Source organism: Callospermophilus lateralis, chromosome 2 (assembly GCF_048772815.1).
Source record: "Callospermophilus lateralis isolate mCalLat2 chromosome 2, mCalLat2.hap1, whole genome shotgun sequence".
NCBI classification, from domain to species: domain Eukaryota; kingdom Metazoa; phylum Chordata; class Mammalia; order Rodentia; family Sciuridae; genus Callospermophilus; species Callospermophilus lateralis.
This window is the reverse complement of record NC_135306.1, coordinates 23174604-23191608: the sequence shown is the minus strand read 5'-3', so window position 1 is coordinate 23191608 and position 17005 is coordinate 23174604. Positions and strand designations below refer to the sequence as shown.

General features: G+C 42.4%; 1 protein-coding gene across 4 annotated transcripts in view; it reads left to right on the top strand.

Annotated features, from left to right (window-relative positions):
• The window catches only part of Palm2akap2 (PALM2 and AKAP2 fusion), a 457063-nt gene that overhangs the window by 256245 nt on the left and 183813 nt on the right, over positions 1-17005 (top strand). For 2 of the 4 annotated variants that reach the window (XM_076845693.2, XM_076845694.2), the window contains one exon: positions 5782-6477. The exons of 1 other annotated variant lie outside the window; for it this stretch is intronic. In XM_076845693.2, the coding sequence (XP_076701808.2) occupies positions 5782-6477 (696 nt within the window). Of the gene's footprint in view, positions 1-5781; positions 6522-17005 lie in introns of those variants that run through there. One more of the 4 variants, XM_077108818.1, reaches the window with a different exon arrangement.

Below are 17005 nucleotides of genomic sequence, written 5' to 3'. Positions count from 1 at the left end.
GGGTGACAGTCGCCATCTGCCTGTCTGCTGCTCTCCTGATATACTTTGCACATCACTGACTCGTGAGCCACACAGCTGTCCACAGCACCATGACACAACAGAGCTGCTAGTTTTCATTTTACAAATGAGAAAAACAAGGCCCAGAGATGTGGAGTGATCCGAGTTGGAAGCTGATCCACTGCGTTTCTGCCTCCCCCTGACTAACGACAGCAGACGGGTGGTACCTGTACTTTCCGTGTGAACCTCAGCCTTATTCTTCCTCCCATGATCCCAGAAGGGCAAAGGAAGTGAGTTGGGAGAAGCCCCAGTCAAGGGATTCAGCACTGATGGAATTCTCTACCCTCCAGGAAGATGGTCTTGTTTTGTGTGTTCTTGGATTTATTTCTCAAAAGAAGTCACGTCACTTGCTCCCCGGCTTCCCTGTGTCAGATGACCTCGTTCCTCTTCTCTCAGCTCCCGACAGCCTTTACAGTTGCTTGCTGTTTGCTCGAGGTGGAGGAAACAGGCAACAGGGAGGGGATGGGGCCAGGGGAATGGGCTGGAACCTGGACCCAGCTGATCTGCTCCTCATACCCATCCCATCTCCGGGCCCCTGAGCCTCAGGCCACAGTGGCTTCTGTCCTGAAGCCCTCACCTTGGCTTTTAGGTAGGTGACTTCTCAGGGGCCTCCCTGTCTCCTCCACACCTAGGTGTCTTCAGAACCCAGACCCTAGAATTATCACCCCCGCCATTGAGGCGAGTCTCCTCCTTCAGGGGGGGGCTCCTGATGGAAGAACTAGGGGGAGCAAGAACCAAGAAAACCATACACAGAGGCGCAAAATCAAAGCACTTAAGCGCTGTTCGTTGGCATCCCTCTGAAGAAGCCAGCCATATCTTGTTTTGTTTGTTTGTTTTGTTTTTGCTTCAGAGATTGAACCTAGGGTGCTTAACCACTGCGCCACATCCCCAGCCCCTTCTTTATTTTTTATCTTGAGACCATGTCTCGCTGAGTTGCTTAAGGCCTCACTAAGTTTCCAAGATTGGCTTTGAAACTTGCAATCCTCCTGCCTCCACCTCCAGAGCCGCTGGGATGACAGCCCTGCGCCACCCTGCCCCGCTGCCACAGTGGTTCTGATTCTTCACTCATCGTGCTCAGCTGTCTCCCTGGATTGTTGGAAGGATTAGTGAAAGTGCTTTATCTACTCCATCAGTATGTAATGTTTGGAAATCCATAGTCAAATATGTTGTTGAATAAAAGTATACTTCCATACCCCAGTCAACCTGTGAGTGAAATGTTCCTTGAACTGTCTTGTATCTCATACGTTTCGCTTCTTGCCCAAGTTCTTCCTCCAGGAAGTTTTGGAGAATTGTTACCTTTGCATATGTCTATGGGGCTCTTTTGGAATCTCCTTCAGGGGCTCCCCAGAAAGCCCCTCCCCTCAAGCATACTTTTTCTTCCCCGCCACTCCAAGATGAACCGAAGCACCAGGCCCCTCTGACCCTCACCACTGTACAAACTGCAGGCACTTCCAGCATGGGGAAGCGTGAGGGCAGCCAGGGGCAGACTGGAGGGCATTCTTGGTGGTGAGAGACGAAGGGCTGCCAGGGGCGAGAGGCTTTGGAATAAACGGCTTGGCAGCAGTCAGAAGCAAAAGAGGATTGAAAATTGGGTGCATTAGGCTAGGTGTGGTGGGCCAATCCTGTAATCCCAGCTGTTTGGGAAACTGAGGTAGGAGAATCCCAAGTTTGAGGCCCCTTTAGCAACTTAGTGAGACCCTATCTCAAAATAAAAATATATAAATAAATAAAAAGAGCTAATAGAACACATGCTTAGCAGGTGCCATGGGTTCAGTCCCCAGTACCAAAAGAGAAAGAAACAGAACAAAAACCCCAAAATGTTGAATTTAAAAGTGAAGTCTTATTATTCTACTTGTTCATATCTACCATCATTCATAGTTTATACATTTTGGAGAACTGAAGCAAAATCTAAGTGCTTACTCATACAGAATACATTTAAGATAAATCTTCACACCGCCTGTGCAATTTTCTGAAAGTCTAAATAACATTTCATGTTATTCTCCAGGAGGACCAAATATTGTTCTTGGGGTAAGCCAGACATTCTTGAAGGGTTCAAGAGTAAGTGCAGGAAGGAATTGGGAGCATATCCTTGAGGAACCTGCTAAAAATCTGATTCCTTTAAAGGCTTGTGTTTTATCTGAAGGAAAAAAATATGAATATTGCATTTTATTGCATAATATATCTTAAATTTGTCTTATTATAAAGTATGTTAAAAGGCTTAAAATATTCTACACTCAGATTCTAGAAATATTGAAAGAAACATGCATAACATGTAAACATAGATGCACTATGTAACCCTAATAAAACATGTCACATATGGTTCATTGGTGTGGCCGCGTCATTACCTCACCCCTTTATGTGTGGATCTACTTAACCTTCCTAGCAAAGAGCTCATCATACCTTTGTTCTTTCCAGTCTCTGATTCTAGGAGCAGAACAAGGTAAAGTGAGGTTGGGGGGTTGGGGAGGGATGGAAACGACAATAACATGTCCTCATTGACACCAAAGGAAGAGGGACATTTCTAAACATTTCCGGGCTAATAATTTGTATCCTTCACATACATATGTGAAAATAAAAATATTTTGTTCTATATTTTGTATTGATGGTGGGTCAGTGCGTCATTTTGTTCACCTGTCTCTGGATGATTGGGGATAATTCAATATTGTACCTGCAAACTGACAACCTATGTCTCTTGAGTGTGTTAATGGTAGTAAGATAGAACATTGTGGCCCAAGATTGTGCTTTTTAATATAACTGTAATTATTTCAAGAACAGGCTTTTGGAGACCATGCAAAATTTAAAATTTGTATTTCACTTCCCTGATGACATCATGTAGAAAATCAGGAAATAACTGAGATGAATTTTTCTTTTGACATCACAATCTTAGTATGTAAGCCCATGTACCTCAGTGACAAATAATGGCTGGCCTTCCATTGTGTCACTTGAGAAAACTCAAAATCCTAATACAAAACAAGTGAAACCTCTAAGACAGTAATGGTGAAAATTGGGCATTGCCTTTTGTCCTTAATCTTGTTGGTGAAGTATGAACTGTTAAAAGACTGTCTTATTATGCAAGCAGACAGAACCATATCATTGCTGTTTTTTAAAATCAGTTTAAACATTAATTACTGTATGTAACTTCTTATTGGTGTCATATTATTATACAAAGTACTTGTGACTATGTTAAGACCATCAAATTAGACTCTTTAATTAGTAGCATTTGTTTCATGGGTGTGAATGTCTGGAACCTTCTATACAAAAGGTTCTAAGGTGGGTGCTGGCAGAGTGGGAGAGTCATAGAAAGGTGGCAGGCAGCAAATTTACTTTCAAGGATCCTAAAAGTCTATGAAGGTGATAAAACATTCCCACAAACAATTATACTGCTGGGTGGAAATTGTTATGTGCCCTCAGATAAGTTTAGAAAAGGTGTTCAGAGAATCTAAAGGAGAGAAGGGTGACTTAGAGATGGGAGGACCCAAGACAGCTCATGGGAGAGGGGCAGCTGACCTTGACATTGATGAATGGGTCCTGTTTGGTTGGGTAGAAAGTCAAAAGAAGGACATTTCAGAAGGGAATCATAAAAACAGGAAATACCTAGATATGGAATGGTGTTACATGGTTGTGCTCAAGGCAAAGGGAGTGATAGAATATATGTTTGAAAAGATAGTTTGGATCTTCTTAGCAGGTAGATATTCAGAAAGGCGGGGACTCAAACCGTGATAAGCAAGGCTCTAGAAGTCTGCCATGGGACAGGGACAAAGGGCAGGCTAGGCCAAAGGACAGCAGGCACAGAGGGAGGCTGGGCTGTGTCCTGGGAACAGTAAGAGGTTTACTGTGGCCAGAGTATGTGGAGCACAGAGGGCTGGGAGAGAAAGAAGGTCGCAGGCCACTTCTGAAGGGAGCTGGCCAAGTGGTGGAGTTGGTGTTTATCCTCTATTGACAAGAAGCAGCAGAGGGTTTCCCAATAAGGTGACTTCATGGGCAAGATGGTGAACAGGCATGGCACAGGCTTGGCAAACTTTTCCTATAAATGAACAGATGGTCAATGTTTTAGACTTTGTGGACCACATAGGATCTCTATTACATATTCTTTATATTTTTTCTTCCTTTTCTTCCCCTCCTCCTCACCCTCCTCCTCACCCTCTTCCACACCCCACCCTCCTCCTCCCTTTTAAAACTGTGAAAACCTCTGGTCATGCAGAAAGAGGCCCCAGGCTGCCTTTGGCTCTCTGGCAATAGCCTCTGTCCCTGAGACAGTGGAAGAGAGAAGAGTCAGGAAATTCTGGAAGAAGGCTGTCATACGGGGTGAGGCTGTGGGGGCGTGGAAGTGGTGGTGAGGAGATGCAAGGGACGGTCTGAAGCAGGTCTCCCTTACAGTGATTGTTTGGCTGTGAGGTGAGAAGTTAGGAAGAAAACCATGAATCATGTGTGGCTCTGACTTGAGAGACGGATTGAGTAGTGGTGCTGGGGGTTTTAACACCAAGACTGTGGAAGAGTTTCATGAGAAGGTGGGATCACGTTGAGGCTGCTGAGTCGGACGTGTCAGTACATCATCCAGGTAAAGAGGGCCCCCACAGGTGGCTCTGCGGGCCTGGGAACCAGCTTCCTCCCATCCAGAAAGTGTGCCTCAGAGGGAGCCTATGAGGGAAAGGACTTGAAAGGATGAGGTGTCCTGAGAGTGTGTCTATAGGACAGGAAAGAGCTGGTCCTCAGGAATACCAGATTGGCAGCAGGGTGTGGGGTGAGTCGGAGGGGACAAGACTAGAGAGTCCGCTTCCCCAGTAGGAAGTTCTTCCAACCATCCAGGGAAGAGGAAAGGAGTCTCATGTTGGGTCATGGCAGTGGGACAGAAAGAATACGACAGAAAAGATATTAAGGGGCAGGATGGCAGGGACTTGGCACTGTGTACATGGAAGAAGAAAGAGCCTTCTGCGATTTCATCCTTAGACTATAGTGTCATAGGACGCCGCTGCGTCTGTCTTGTTCTTTTCCTAGTTCTTGTTTTGGAAACTTGACTGAAGTACTTACAAAGCATGTGACATGAATTACTTCACACCTTGTAATTTTTGCAAACACCCTGTTTTATAGCATAGTAGAGGATATCCATGTCTCTCCTAGAAAAGCCTGGGCATATTCGCCCTCATAGCAAAAGGAAATAGAGAGGGCTAGAGATGTGGCTCAGTGGTGGAGACCTTGCCTAGCACGTGCAAGTCCCTGGGTTTGATCTCCAGCACCACAAAAGAAAAGAAAAACAGGAGAGGGTAAAAACAGGAATTGAGAACACTTGAGGAAAGAGTTGACAAAAGATTTAAGATTTTGGAACTGGGACACATCTTAACCAAGGGCTTTTAGATTGTCTGTAAACCTAGGGAAGCCCACAACCAAGGTAAATGTGCGGGTTGTCAGCCTTCCTGTAATTCTTTCCGCCTAAATCTAAAGTCTCGTGTGACCTTATTTTATCAGTTCTTCCTTGAAAGTCTCAGTGTCATTGAGATACAGTGACTGTGTACTTCTGTCTTCCCAGTGCATTAAGCTGCTGTGTTAAAACGCACACGCAACCGCCTCTGTCCACGATGTGCACCTCACTCTAACACTCAGGATGCTTGGCGGTTAGAATAGAGAGGGCACAGAGCCATTTTTTTTTTTTCTGTCTGTTTGGCAATTAACCAATCACTGGCTTTTTTTGTTGTAACATGCACTTCCTTTCTCTTGTTTTCATTCAAGCTGTGTACGCCATGGAAATTAATGTGGAGAAAGACAAACAAACAGGAGAGACCAAGATTCTCTCTGCATCTACCATTGGCCCAGAGGGGGTCCATCAGAGAGGAGTCAAAGTCTATGATGATGGTACCAAAGTAGTGTATGAGGTGCACTCGGGAGGCACCGTGGTAGAAAACGGAGTGCACAAATTAAGCGCAAAGGATGTGGAAGAGCTTATTCAGAAGGCTGGACAATCAAGCTTGAGAGGAGACCACGTGTCAGAAAGGACTGTGATTGCGGACGGGAGCCTCGGCCACCCCAAGGAACACATGCTCTGCAAAGAAGCCAAGTTAGAAATGGTCCATAAATCTAGGAAAGATCACTCTCCTGGGAACCCAGGGCAGCAGACCCACGCCCCCAGCACGGAAGGGCCAGAAGCAAGCTTGGATCAGCCCGTCACCATGATTTTTATGGGCTACCAAAATATCGAAGATGAAGAGGAGACGAAAAAGGTGCTAGGCTACGACGAAACCATCAAGGCTGAGTTGGTCCTCATCGACGAAGACGATGAGAAGTCATTGAGAGAGAAGACAGTGACGGACGTGTCCACCATTGATGGGAACGCAGCCGAGCTTGTGTCCGGGAGGCCGGTCTCAGATACCACAGAACCCTCGTCCCCAGAAGGGAAGGAAGAGAGCCTGGCCACAGAGCCAGCCCCAGGTACCCAAAAGAAAAAGCGCTGTCAATGCTGTGTTGTCATGTGACCACTTCTTTCTTCCCTCTTCCTCTGGGCAGCCTCTCTACTCTCCACCACTTACATAGACCTCACTCCACCACTAACTGCAATACTGTGAACTGGGAGCAGACACCTGCCTTGCCTTGCAGTTGGATTGCTTTGATCTCTCTTAATTTTTTTTTTTCCTTCTCACCTGAGAAACAACGTGCATGTGTGTGCTCCATTTTTTTTCCTCCCAAGAACTTGCTTTTCCTCTCAACCTTTCTTTTGTGTCTTCGAGAGTGAATCGGTTCCTTTCTGCTCGATTGGAATGGACTCTTCATCTCAGCCAATTATCTTGTAGCCTTAATTTACTTGACTGGAATCGAACCCATTGGCACGGGGGCTTTCATTTTCCTAGAGTGTTCCTCTAACATAGTCACACACACACACGCCACCACGCCCCTGACTTCTCACTGCCTCCCTCGCTGTGGATCTTGTTTTTCTGTCTCACGTGGCAAAATGCTGTGGGCTCCAGCTGGTGGCTAGTGTAGCCAAAAGTGGACCTTCCTTAACCTGTCCATTCTAGGGTGATGCTTTTTGCTGCCTTATGTATGCTTCCAGATTACAGTATTGTGTGTCTATGGCTTTCCTTCTGTTAAAACTGAAACAAAGTTCATGGGAAAGGAAAGAACGCAGTGTGTGTCACAGATGAAGTATAGGCCTGAGTCTAACCACTGCCCGTCAGCAGCTGTGTCTCTTTCCATGGCTTAACCGATGAACCCTTTATACAAGAAGCACCATTTTAAATTTTCTAAGGACATGAGACGACCATTGTTTTAAGCATCAGTCGAGATCTCTAAGCTCAGACAGGCCAAATCCATGAGCCTTGTTTCTATTCTTTTTAAAAAAAAAAAAAAAAAAGTAAATTTTATATTGTTTTTCTTTTTCATGGATATTTTCTGATCATGTTAATCTACTTTCCACGAGAGGATCATTTTGAGGAGTATCTCTGCAGTGACCACGTTTCTAGAACAGTCTTTCTGACCTACAGTGGTTGCTTCTGTGCTCCCACTTCATCTAGGATGGTGCTGTCAGCATTAACTGTCCATCTCCTGTGCCCAGTTGATTCGAGTCTTGCATCTGTACTCTTTTCTTTCTGTTCCCATGAGACTGTTTCAGGTAACTTCGACATGTAGGTTTACCTGCCCTTCAAAAACCCTCTTTAAGATGTTAAAAAAAAAAAAAAAAAAAAAAAGTTGAAAGATGAAGAAAGACTTATCTTCTCAGTGTCAGGTACTTAAATTCGTTCATCATAGGCACACTGACTGAGCTCCTCAGAGCTCTGTTTCTTAAACTTCTGGAGATTCTGAACATCAGGAATACTTTTTACCTAGAACGTGATGGAGTCCTTGAATAAATTCTTAGTGCTGCCCCAAAGTGAACAGCCGCATGTATAGTAAAACCAAAGGGAAGGAATTTTAAAAAGAATAATAATAGAGTAATTAAATAAAAGTGTATTATTTACCTAATTTTAATAAAAGATAGTGTCACTTTAAGTTATGTGCCCAGATGCTTGCAGCGTCACGCACATCATTCACAGAGTTATCTATATTGCCATAGAACCTGGTTTCAAAAACAGCATGACATATTGCTTAAAGTCTTAACTCTTGCAGAAATGAGCTCGGAAAAAAATCAAGGTGGTCTTGAGGATGTGTTACAGAAAATGTAATTTGTCCTATTTATTTGGCTCAGTGCTCAATCTATTATTATTTTTAAATGTCTTGGCTTGTAACTGTATTTATTCCAATTGAAGAGGAAACACTGGCATTTTTAATTTCTCACAGTTATTTTTTCTCAAATAATTAAAATTTTAATGAGCACAAAATGATTCATTTCACCTCTAATAGGGAAACAGAAAAAAACAAAAAGGTAAAGGAAGGAAAAAAACAAAGGAGTTAAGCTCTGCTTTCTAAAATGATTCCCTCCACAGCTTTGTTTTGGATAACTGAGAGAATTATCTCTAAGTCTCAGGTTCACCAAAGTAGCTTCAATGGAGTGAAACTGCTCTATTATCTAGAAACCTGGTTTTAATGTCTATAAGTCTCACTACTCTGAGTTTCATCTTCCTCAAGAAATGATCATTTAAATATTTCAATATTAAATAAAATAAAAAGTAGATAAACCTATTTCCTTAGAAGGAGAAAATGGTTTTAATGTTTTGGACAATCTATTATTTTAAGAATTTACTTAGGAAAGAAACAATCTAAAGGTTTGCCATAGTTTTATCTTTTTTACTCACTTGGGGATTAAATCCGTTCGATGTAAGTTGTTAAAAAGCACAGTTAGCGAATAGAATGGCAGAGCCAGTTCTTTCTGATGAACAGTCTTGGGGGTAGATGACTCCCTGAAACCATCTGCCCTTTCCTAAGTGAATGATTTACCCATGAAGAAAACGGTCTGCTCCTCTTCCTACAGCACAGCTCCTAAGGTCAGAAAGACCAGTGATAATCGACCCGCATTCATCACTTGCTATGGGGAATTGTGACTGGCAAATTCTATGAATTAGACCTCTCTATACTTTTATGTTTAAAGCTTATCATTTAATGGGTTTCAGGAAGATGTGTTGCCTTTCTTAAATTTATTTGTGGCCACAGTAAATGAAGGTGTTTGAATATGGCATCTATATATTTGTCTATTTTCTATGATTTTTCCTGTCTTAATGGGGGATGCAGGCTCAGCCAGCCCTTTTACGGGATGCGACCTACAATCCCACCTACAGCAGCAAGTTACCCTCTTAACGATGAATATGTAAATGGAGTTCTGATTGTAAGCATTCTGCCTTTCCTGCTGCTATTGACATTCTGTCTCTGAAAATTGTATTATGCATGGTATGGCCCCCTTTTAGGATGCAGGGTATTTGGTTATATAACCAGACTAACTAAAGAATCAGTAATAGAGCTCCAAAACCCTGATTCCCAATTAAACTAATGTTTAGCTGAGCTTTCTTTTAGAATTTTAGGATCAGCTCCCTTTTTAAATAAAAAGAGGAACTGGATGCTTGGTGTACACCTATAATCCCAGAGACTTTGGAGGCTGACTTAGGAGAATCGCAAATTTTAGACCAACCTCTGCAATTTAGGGAAACCCTCAGCAATTTAGAGAGATGCTGTCTAAAAATAAAAATAAAAAGGATTGGAGGGCTGGGGATATAGCTCAGTTGGTATAGTGCTTGCCTCACACGCACAAGGCCCTGGTAAAGGGCCGTTGGGTTTAATTCCTAGTGCCGGAAAATAATTAATTAATTCTTGATGACTTAGTATCTTTGACTTTTTTTTCTTTGTTTTTCTTTTTTTGTTTTGTTTCATTTTTAAGACAAAATTTAGGGATTTTTTTTTTTTACCTTGTACCTCTTTCACCCATGATAATATTATTTTCCTTAATAACCAAAAAATAATTGCCTCTAAAAGTGATTTGCTAGTGTCCAGTGATATCACTTAATATCGGGGGTCAAGAGGAAAGGAGCTAGGGAATTCCCTCCTGGACAAACCCAAAACATCATTTCCTAAAACCTCCTGAGCAATCTTAAAATTATTCAAAGGCTATTAGGAAACTCAAATTCTAGAGTTAATTTGTTTTATTAAGTTACTTTTTAAAATGTTATTATACATGTATTTGCTTCAAATAACCATCTTCTCCAGTTTGCTTTCTGGTGATAAATGTGTTTCTCTACATGCAAGTAGACTATCTTATTTCTATTAGGGTCAGATTTTTATAAAAGGGGGAAAACGATATGTAGAGTTTCCTGGATATATGTTATCATTTCTGGGACAAAACATTGGAGTCACATGGGAACATCTTATTTTCCTTAACTTCTTGCAGAATTTCATGTCCAGGGATTATTGAAAACTGCCATTTATTTAATGCCAATGTACCAATGAATATCAATGTCCTCAAAAGAGGAGGAAAGAGTATATGTTGATAGAGGCAGAAATCAAACTACCATACCCATCTTCCTTTTTAAAAAGCATTGACCTTGTCCATTTAAAAACAGAGAAAATGCACTGAGTAATGTTCCAATGTAAGATCTAGAAACTCAGTCATCTCTGTTCATCACAGAACTCACCAGAAAGTTCTACTCGCTAATGAACGCTCTTCTTGTAGATGTCTTTTCATTTCCTGCAATGTTAGATTACAACAATAACCATTCCAAGGCAGGCAGTCTCCTGTTGTATTTCTGCATCATGCACATTAGTAATCAAAACTACGAATTCTCTGCATATTTAAGAATAGGTTTCAAAATTTTATAAATATGCAATCTGTGGGAAGCTCCTCGATTTCTTAAACAACATCTATTGAACTCTACTGATGAGGATAGAACCAAAAAGTACCCTTTGTCCTCTGGGTTAGAAAAACACAACGAGACCTTGGAGTTGCTGGTATGTATCATAAAATAGTTCAAAGTAATGAGGAAGATGGAATCTTTGATTCCTGCTACCTGTTCGCGGTCATTGGGTAGCCTTCTTCTGGACTTATCAGAAAAATCTTCCAGCATTTTCTAGGGGAAAAGGAAAGTCACTAATTAGGAGCACAGTGCAATTTTGCGTCTATATTTTTATAGCTTCAGCAAATTTCTTCATATAATTCCCATTTAAACAACAACAAAAAATGCTTCTTTTCTGAACGTAGAAAGGTATAGAATAAAGATGACATTTGGAAAGTTTCAAAGAGAAATTTCCCTGGGAAGTCCTTAGACCAGCTCTCTCAGCTGCATGTTCATCTAGCTTATATCAGCCTCTGCTTCCCCTCTCCCCTCCTGTGCAACATCGGAAGGTCGGAATTGTTGCCCAGAATGCTTGCTGTCAGTGTGAAATTGTGTCATTTGGGGGACTGCAGGACTTTCTGCGTCAAAGATCTGGACAGCCTTAACTTTTGTAAAAAAAAAAAAAAAAAAATTAATTTTTCAATGTTCTCTTTTACTAAGCAGGAAAACAAAATGTTTTCTGAAATCAATAACTTTTGTATACTTTGTGACTATTTTCTAAGTTTCTACAGGTTGAGGTGTGAATGATCATCTTCTCCCCATATTGCCTCTTAGTGGTCACCTGGGGCTATTTTTTTTTTTTGCAAGTCACTGCATTTTTTATCAAAAGCTCATGAACCATACAACTCTCCCTAGACATTAGGCAGTCCTTCTGATGTGAAAGAACAGAATTACAGAAAGAAAAGAAATACAGGGTGGCTTTCTTTTCGTTTTCCTCTGGTTAATGTACTGTATAGCATATATGTTTACAGAATGTATCTGCCTTGTGATGTCAACAAAATGAATGACAAAAAAGAGTTCTGATGTGCCATTTGATAGTTTGCCTTAGCATCACTGTTTATGTTCTCAATTTCTGTCCTGTTTAAAACAAACAAACAAACAAAAAAAAAAAAAACAAAAAAACACAGGTTATATTCCAAAGCTGTATCCACACAACATTCTCTTCCCCACTCCAACCCAGCCTTTTTCAGAGCTGTGAATTCCATCACAGGAGCCTTCAGGCAGAACCTTGCAGGTGTGGCCCAGAGGGGCTAAAGAGGGCATAGCTTGGGCCTTACCTCTGCCCTTCTACCAATGACCAACTGACCATGTTTTTGTGTTTCCATCTGAGTCTGCAAAATCACACATTCCTGGAGCAGGCCCATGGGGCACAAGACAAGACCTCTCACCCTCATTTCCTCACAGTCCTTCCCACTGAGAGAGAGAGGTAAACTTGTGGACCCCCTCTTTGGCTCTGCAAGCACAGTTTAAGCACAATTGCATAGCTTGAAAAAGCAAGAGAGATGGACTCAAATGGAGCCATTGCCGAGGAGTGTATCTATTCATTGTAGTCTAGATCTAGACGAGTAGCAGGATACGGGTGGGAAGAAGGAGTGGCTATAGAAATGGAATATTTTACATTTATGTATTTTTTTAAGGAATAATATTTTTTATAATGAGATCTGTATGCATTATGGAGCTTGAGTTTGCAAATACCCTCGATCGACTAAGTTATTTCTCCATTCCATTAAGGTTACTTTCTGGTGAGTTCTACAGCACTATCCCAGATCTCGAGACACAGGTAATGGTCTCATACCCTGCCCTTGCACTGCCATTGCATGTTTCCAAATAGAATAAGGTTGTAAGTTTGAGCTTGCTATATCTGCCATTAGATAAACCACATTATGTGGCTTGACAGCTCTCTAGTCTACACCTTGAATAATACATAACAATCTTTTGGAAGGAAATAGCTCTTTTTAAAGCAAGCCAACTTTAGCAGTTACCAAAATCCAACTCTTCTACATATTTAATGAGTAATTGCTATGTTTATGGTTAAGGGACCGCTCTTAGTGACAAATTTGAGTAATATGCATGACACGGTGGGTCAGAAGCATCTAGCCATCTGTAGTCCACATGTAAATGTAAAAACCAGCAAGATACAACTTAGCAGGCATTGGCCTTGTTCACATCACTGAGGCTGAATCGTTCTTTCAGAGCTCAGTAGAAATGGGAAAGATTGTCTTTATCCATCATCCATGAAGGAGCTTCTGAATTGTTAGAGTTCTTGAATTTTTGTCCCAATTTTCTGCAAAATTTCTGAATTCTCATCTGATCACACTCAGTTTCATGAAGATCTTTGCCCACTCCTGTTCCTACAACTCGTTGACGGAGTAAGTCAGACCTCAGAGTCTGCCCACCACCTTGGGTTAGACTCTCTACCCAAGGTAGCATCCTTCCCCACCCTGAGAACCCAGGATCCTCCTCACATCAAGGCAAAGTCCTGAGAGCTCCTTCCATTTCAAGAAAAACAGCCTCTATGGTTCCCATGCAAATAATGTTTCTTCATCACCAGAATCCCTCCAACAAGCCAGCTCAAGCTCTTCTGTGAATATTGTCTCCAAAAATTGAAATGCAATTGCCTGAAGGTGCTTAGGGAGAGCCAATTTCATCAAAACAGGAAACCTACGGGTTTTGAGATTAGGTGGGCAGGAGATATCCAGTCACTTAATTTTGCAATGACAAGTCTTTCTATACAAAGAGGCCACCAGGCAATAGCTGATCTGCACTGTTCTGCATGTTGCTCCAACTCTTAATTCTCTGATATCCTATTCTGGCAAGTGGGAAGAGTTCTGTCCTTCACAGGGTTCTGGAACATTCTTTCCTCCTCCAGCTCCTGATTTGGGAGAGTCAAAAAATCTTACAGGGGTTCCAGAAAATGTTGTGTCTGATGCAGCTTTTCGGTGAATGTAGGTTGTCAATGGAATTTTCAGCTTTAGCAGCTCCCTCGGGGCGAGTGACATCTCTGTAAATACACCCATTTGTGGTTGGTTGGTGGGGGTGGGGGGTGGGAGCCTGTTGTGCTTACTCTGAATTAGACTTGCTGGGCTAGCTGCTGTACTTTGTAACCTGAAGTGTACTTTGACTGTTCTGTTTCCTTCAGATGAAAAAAAAACACACACACTGCCAGCAACAACTGATGCTGTACTTGTAGCTTCTCTCTGTTCCTCTGTACAGTATTAATAGACAATAAACTGCCTTTTCACTGCATCTACCTCTGCGTGTCTGTGCCCTAATTCTTTTCCCTTCTCACTTGCTATGCGTGGGCTCTGGCCTTGACTGTGCTGGGTGCGCCTTCAACCACTCACTAAAACCTAATGCTCAGCCGGCGGCAGCTCTCCAACTTAAGCATGCTGCAGAATCACCTGGGGGTCCCTGGGAACAGTATGGAGGCTCAGTCTGGCCTCTGAGACTCAGATTCATATTCCTGGGGTGGGGGGCCAGTAATCTGCATGTTTTAAGATGTGAGACATGTGACACCTGATCTATGGGTTTGGGTGCCCCTTGGTGGGGCTCTTGACAGCCTGTCTGACCCAGCCTATTTCTACATTAACTAATCCAATCTCCCCACATTTCCTCTTTCCATCTCCTTTTCACCCATCTCTCTCCACACCTGTCATACCTTGTCTTTTTCCTTGCAAGTCCCAGCAGCAGCCCAGACTGTGATCCCCTGGGTGAACTCAGATTGCCCCTAAGTAATAGGGTCCACCCAGTGCAGTGTTTTATACAGGAACACCCAAAGACATGGGGACTTTGCTTCACTTGGTCACCATTGTATCCTCTTTACCTGGAACAGGGTCAGCACACTTTTTCTGTAAATAGTAAAAAAAAATTCTTGGCTCTATGGGCCAAATGATCTCTGTCACAGCTACTTAGCTCTGCCAAAAAGCAGTCTTAACACAATATGTAAATGAGAGGATATGGCTATGTTCCAGTAAATTATTTACAAAGCAGGTACTAGGGCTGATTGCTCTGTGGGCTTGGAGTTACCAACTCCTGGCTTATATCAGGGCCTGGCACATAGCAGGTGCTCAGTAAAAAGCCAAACGGTTAAGGATTGATAGAATAAACAACAGATGGGACACCACCTGCAGAGCTGTCACAGGGCATTGTATTCCTGGAACATAACAAGTAAATGGATTCAGTGGGGAGTTCTCTTCTGCTTGGGTTTCATGGTGAATTTTTTTGATGTCTTTATGTCTGGAAGTTAATTTGAAGATGGAAACAGGAATGGTGTCTCACAAACTGTTCAAGCAGCCAGGTTGATTGACAAGACTTTCAACCAATACAAAAAGGAGGAAATATGAGGACATCTTGTCCTTGTGAAAAGTGCTGGAGACGCCATGACTGGCTTGTCTCCAGGTGCCAAAGCATTTGGTCCAAGTGTTTGTGGAATGGCTTTCTCTAATCCATCCTACACTGTGGGTGGCAGCGCTTTTATTTTTTTAAAAAATTAAACATTATTCTCCTTGTTAATGGAAAACTCTTCAATGTGTGCACATGTAACTAAGAACCATGATAGCACATATACACCCCACAGCTCTACGGCATACCAATGGGGACAAATGTAGGAGCTTGCCCCCTGTTGTTGTGGAGCGAAAGAAAATTTAATTTATGCAAAGCCTGGAGTAAGTGGAAGTGGATGACAAATAGGTTACTTGTGATGGGAAAGTATCTGTCCCCAGCAAAGATCTCACCCTTCTTGAATGTGAAGATTATCAGCTGTTCAGGTATGGCTTAGAACGGGTCAAAAGGGAAAGTGCCCAGCCCGCCTTCAGGTGGTGACTGCTTTTGTGGTGCACTGAATCTTCACCCTGTTAGGTTGACATTGCTATGACTCTGTTTTTATACATGAGAATGTTGAATCATGGAGACAGTAGGTGTAACAGGGCTAGAAATTGGTGTCGAGTCTAGGTAGGGGATGCACTTTCTACTTCTTATCACACAGAAAGCACTATGTCATGAAAATGGTTTTGGGATGCCAGTGGGATTGGATACAGAATGATTTGGTGTCCTTTATGCAAATAATAATAATAATAATAATAATAATAATAATAATAATAATAATAATGATAGCACTAGTTCTTATTTCTTTACCTTCCAAAGGAAATGCTCTTAATGGCATAGCCTCCTAGAGGCTGGGAGGTGTTTCTGTGGACCCATTGCCAAGGTAATGGTGAAGTTACCAGTTGTTCTTTTACCTGTTCATTAGGAGTCTTGTTGGCAGTTTTTTCTTCCTTGCTTATAAAAAAGATTCACAGAATCGCCCAAGTTCTGTGAAGTCTAGCCCAGATTCTATAAGTCTAGGGGAGACAAGGACTGGGGGTATAGTTCAGTGGTAGAGCATTTGCTTAGCACGCTTGAGGCCCTGTGTTTGATCCCTAGCATTGGGGGGGGGGAAGTCTAGGGGTGGCATGTGGATCTTGGAGTAAACAGGTGGTTTGGTTGTCGATGGTGGCAATTGTCATTGTTATTGTTTTGCCTGTGTCATAACGGTTAAGAAGAACAGTTGCCTATGGCGTGCCAGCACCTTTTGAGCTAGGATCTAGCACCTTCACACAGCCACTGGTAGATGACACTGCCCCCCCCAACCCCCAAGACTCAGCTCTTCTGCTTCTTTCAGAGTCAAATCCTCCACTTTATTGTCAATACAGAAGAGCAAAAATTTGCTACCTGGCAGTTAAGTTTACAAGATCTCTAGGGCAGAAGTCACACAATAGTTATCCACAGGCTCAATCTGCCTACAGTTATGTCAGTCACCTGCCGATATTTCAAACTTAATTTAAAAGCATGGTCAATAATTAACAGAATTCTTATTTTAAAAGTATGGCTTACCAACTTTTCTTGATAACTCAAAGTCTCTAGCAACAATAGTGCTGCTTTCCTAGCTGACATTTCCTGGGGCTGAAGGTGGCTGCCCCTTTGCCGGGGGTGGGGGTGGGGGTGGGGGTAGGTGGAGGGACACCATACTCTCTATCCACCACCGTCACTTTGTCTTATCTTACTCCTGGCCAGCTTCCTGTTTTCCCATCACCTGCCTGGCCCCTGCAGGCATTTAGCGTGTGATCCTTAATCTACAATAATCCACTCATTTCATGGCTGGATCAAACGAGTCCTACATGGACATGGGAATCACTCAGAGCAAGGTAATGGCAGAACCTGGATCAACGTCC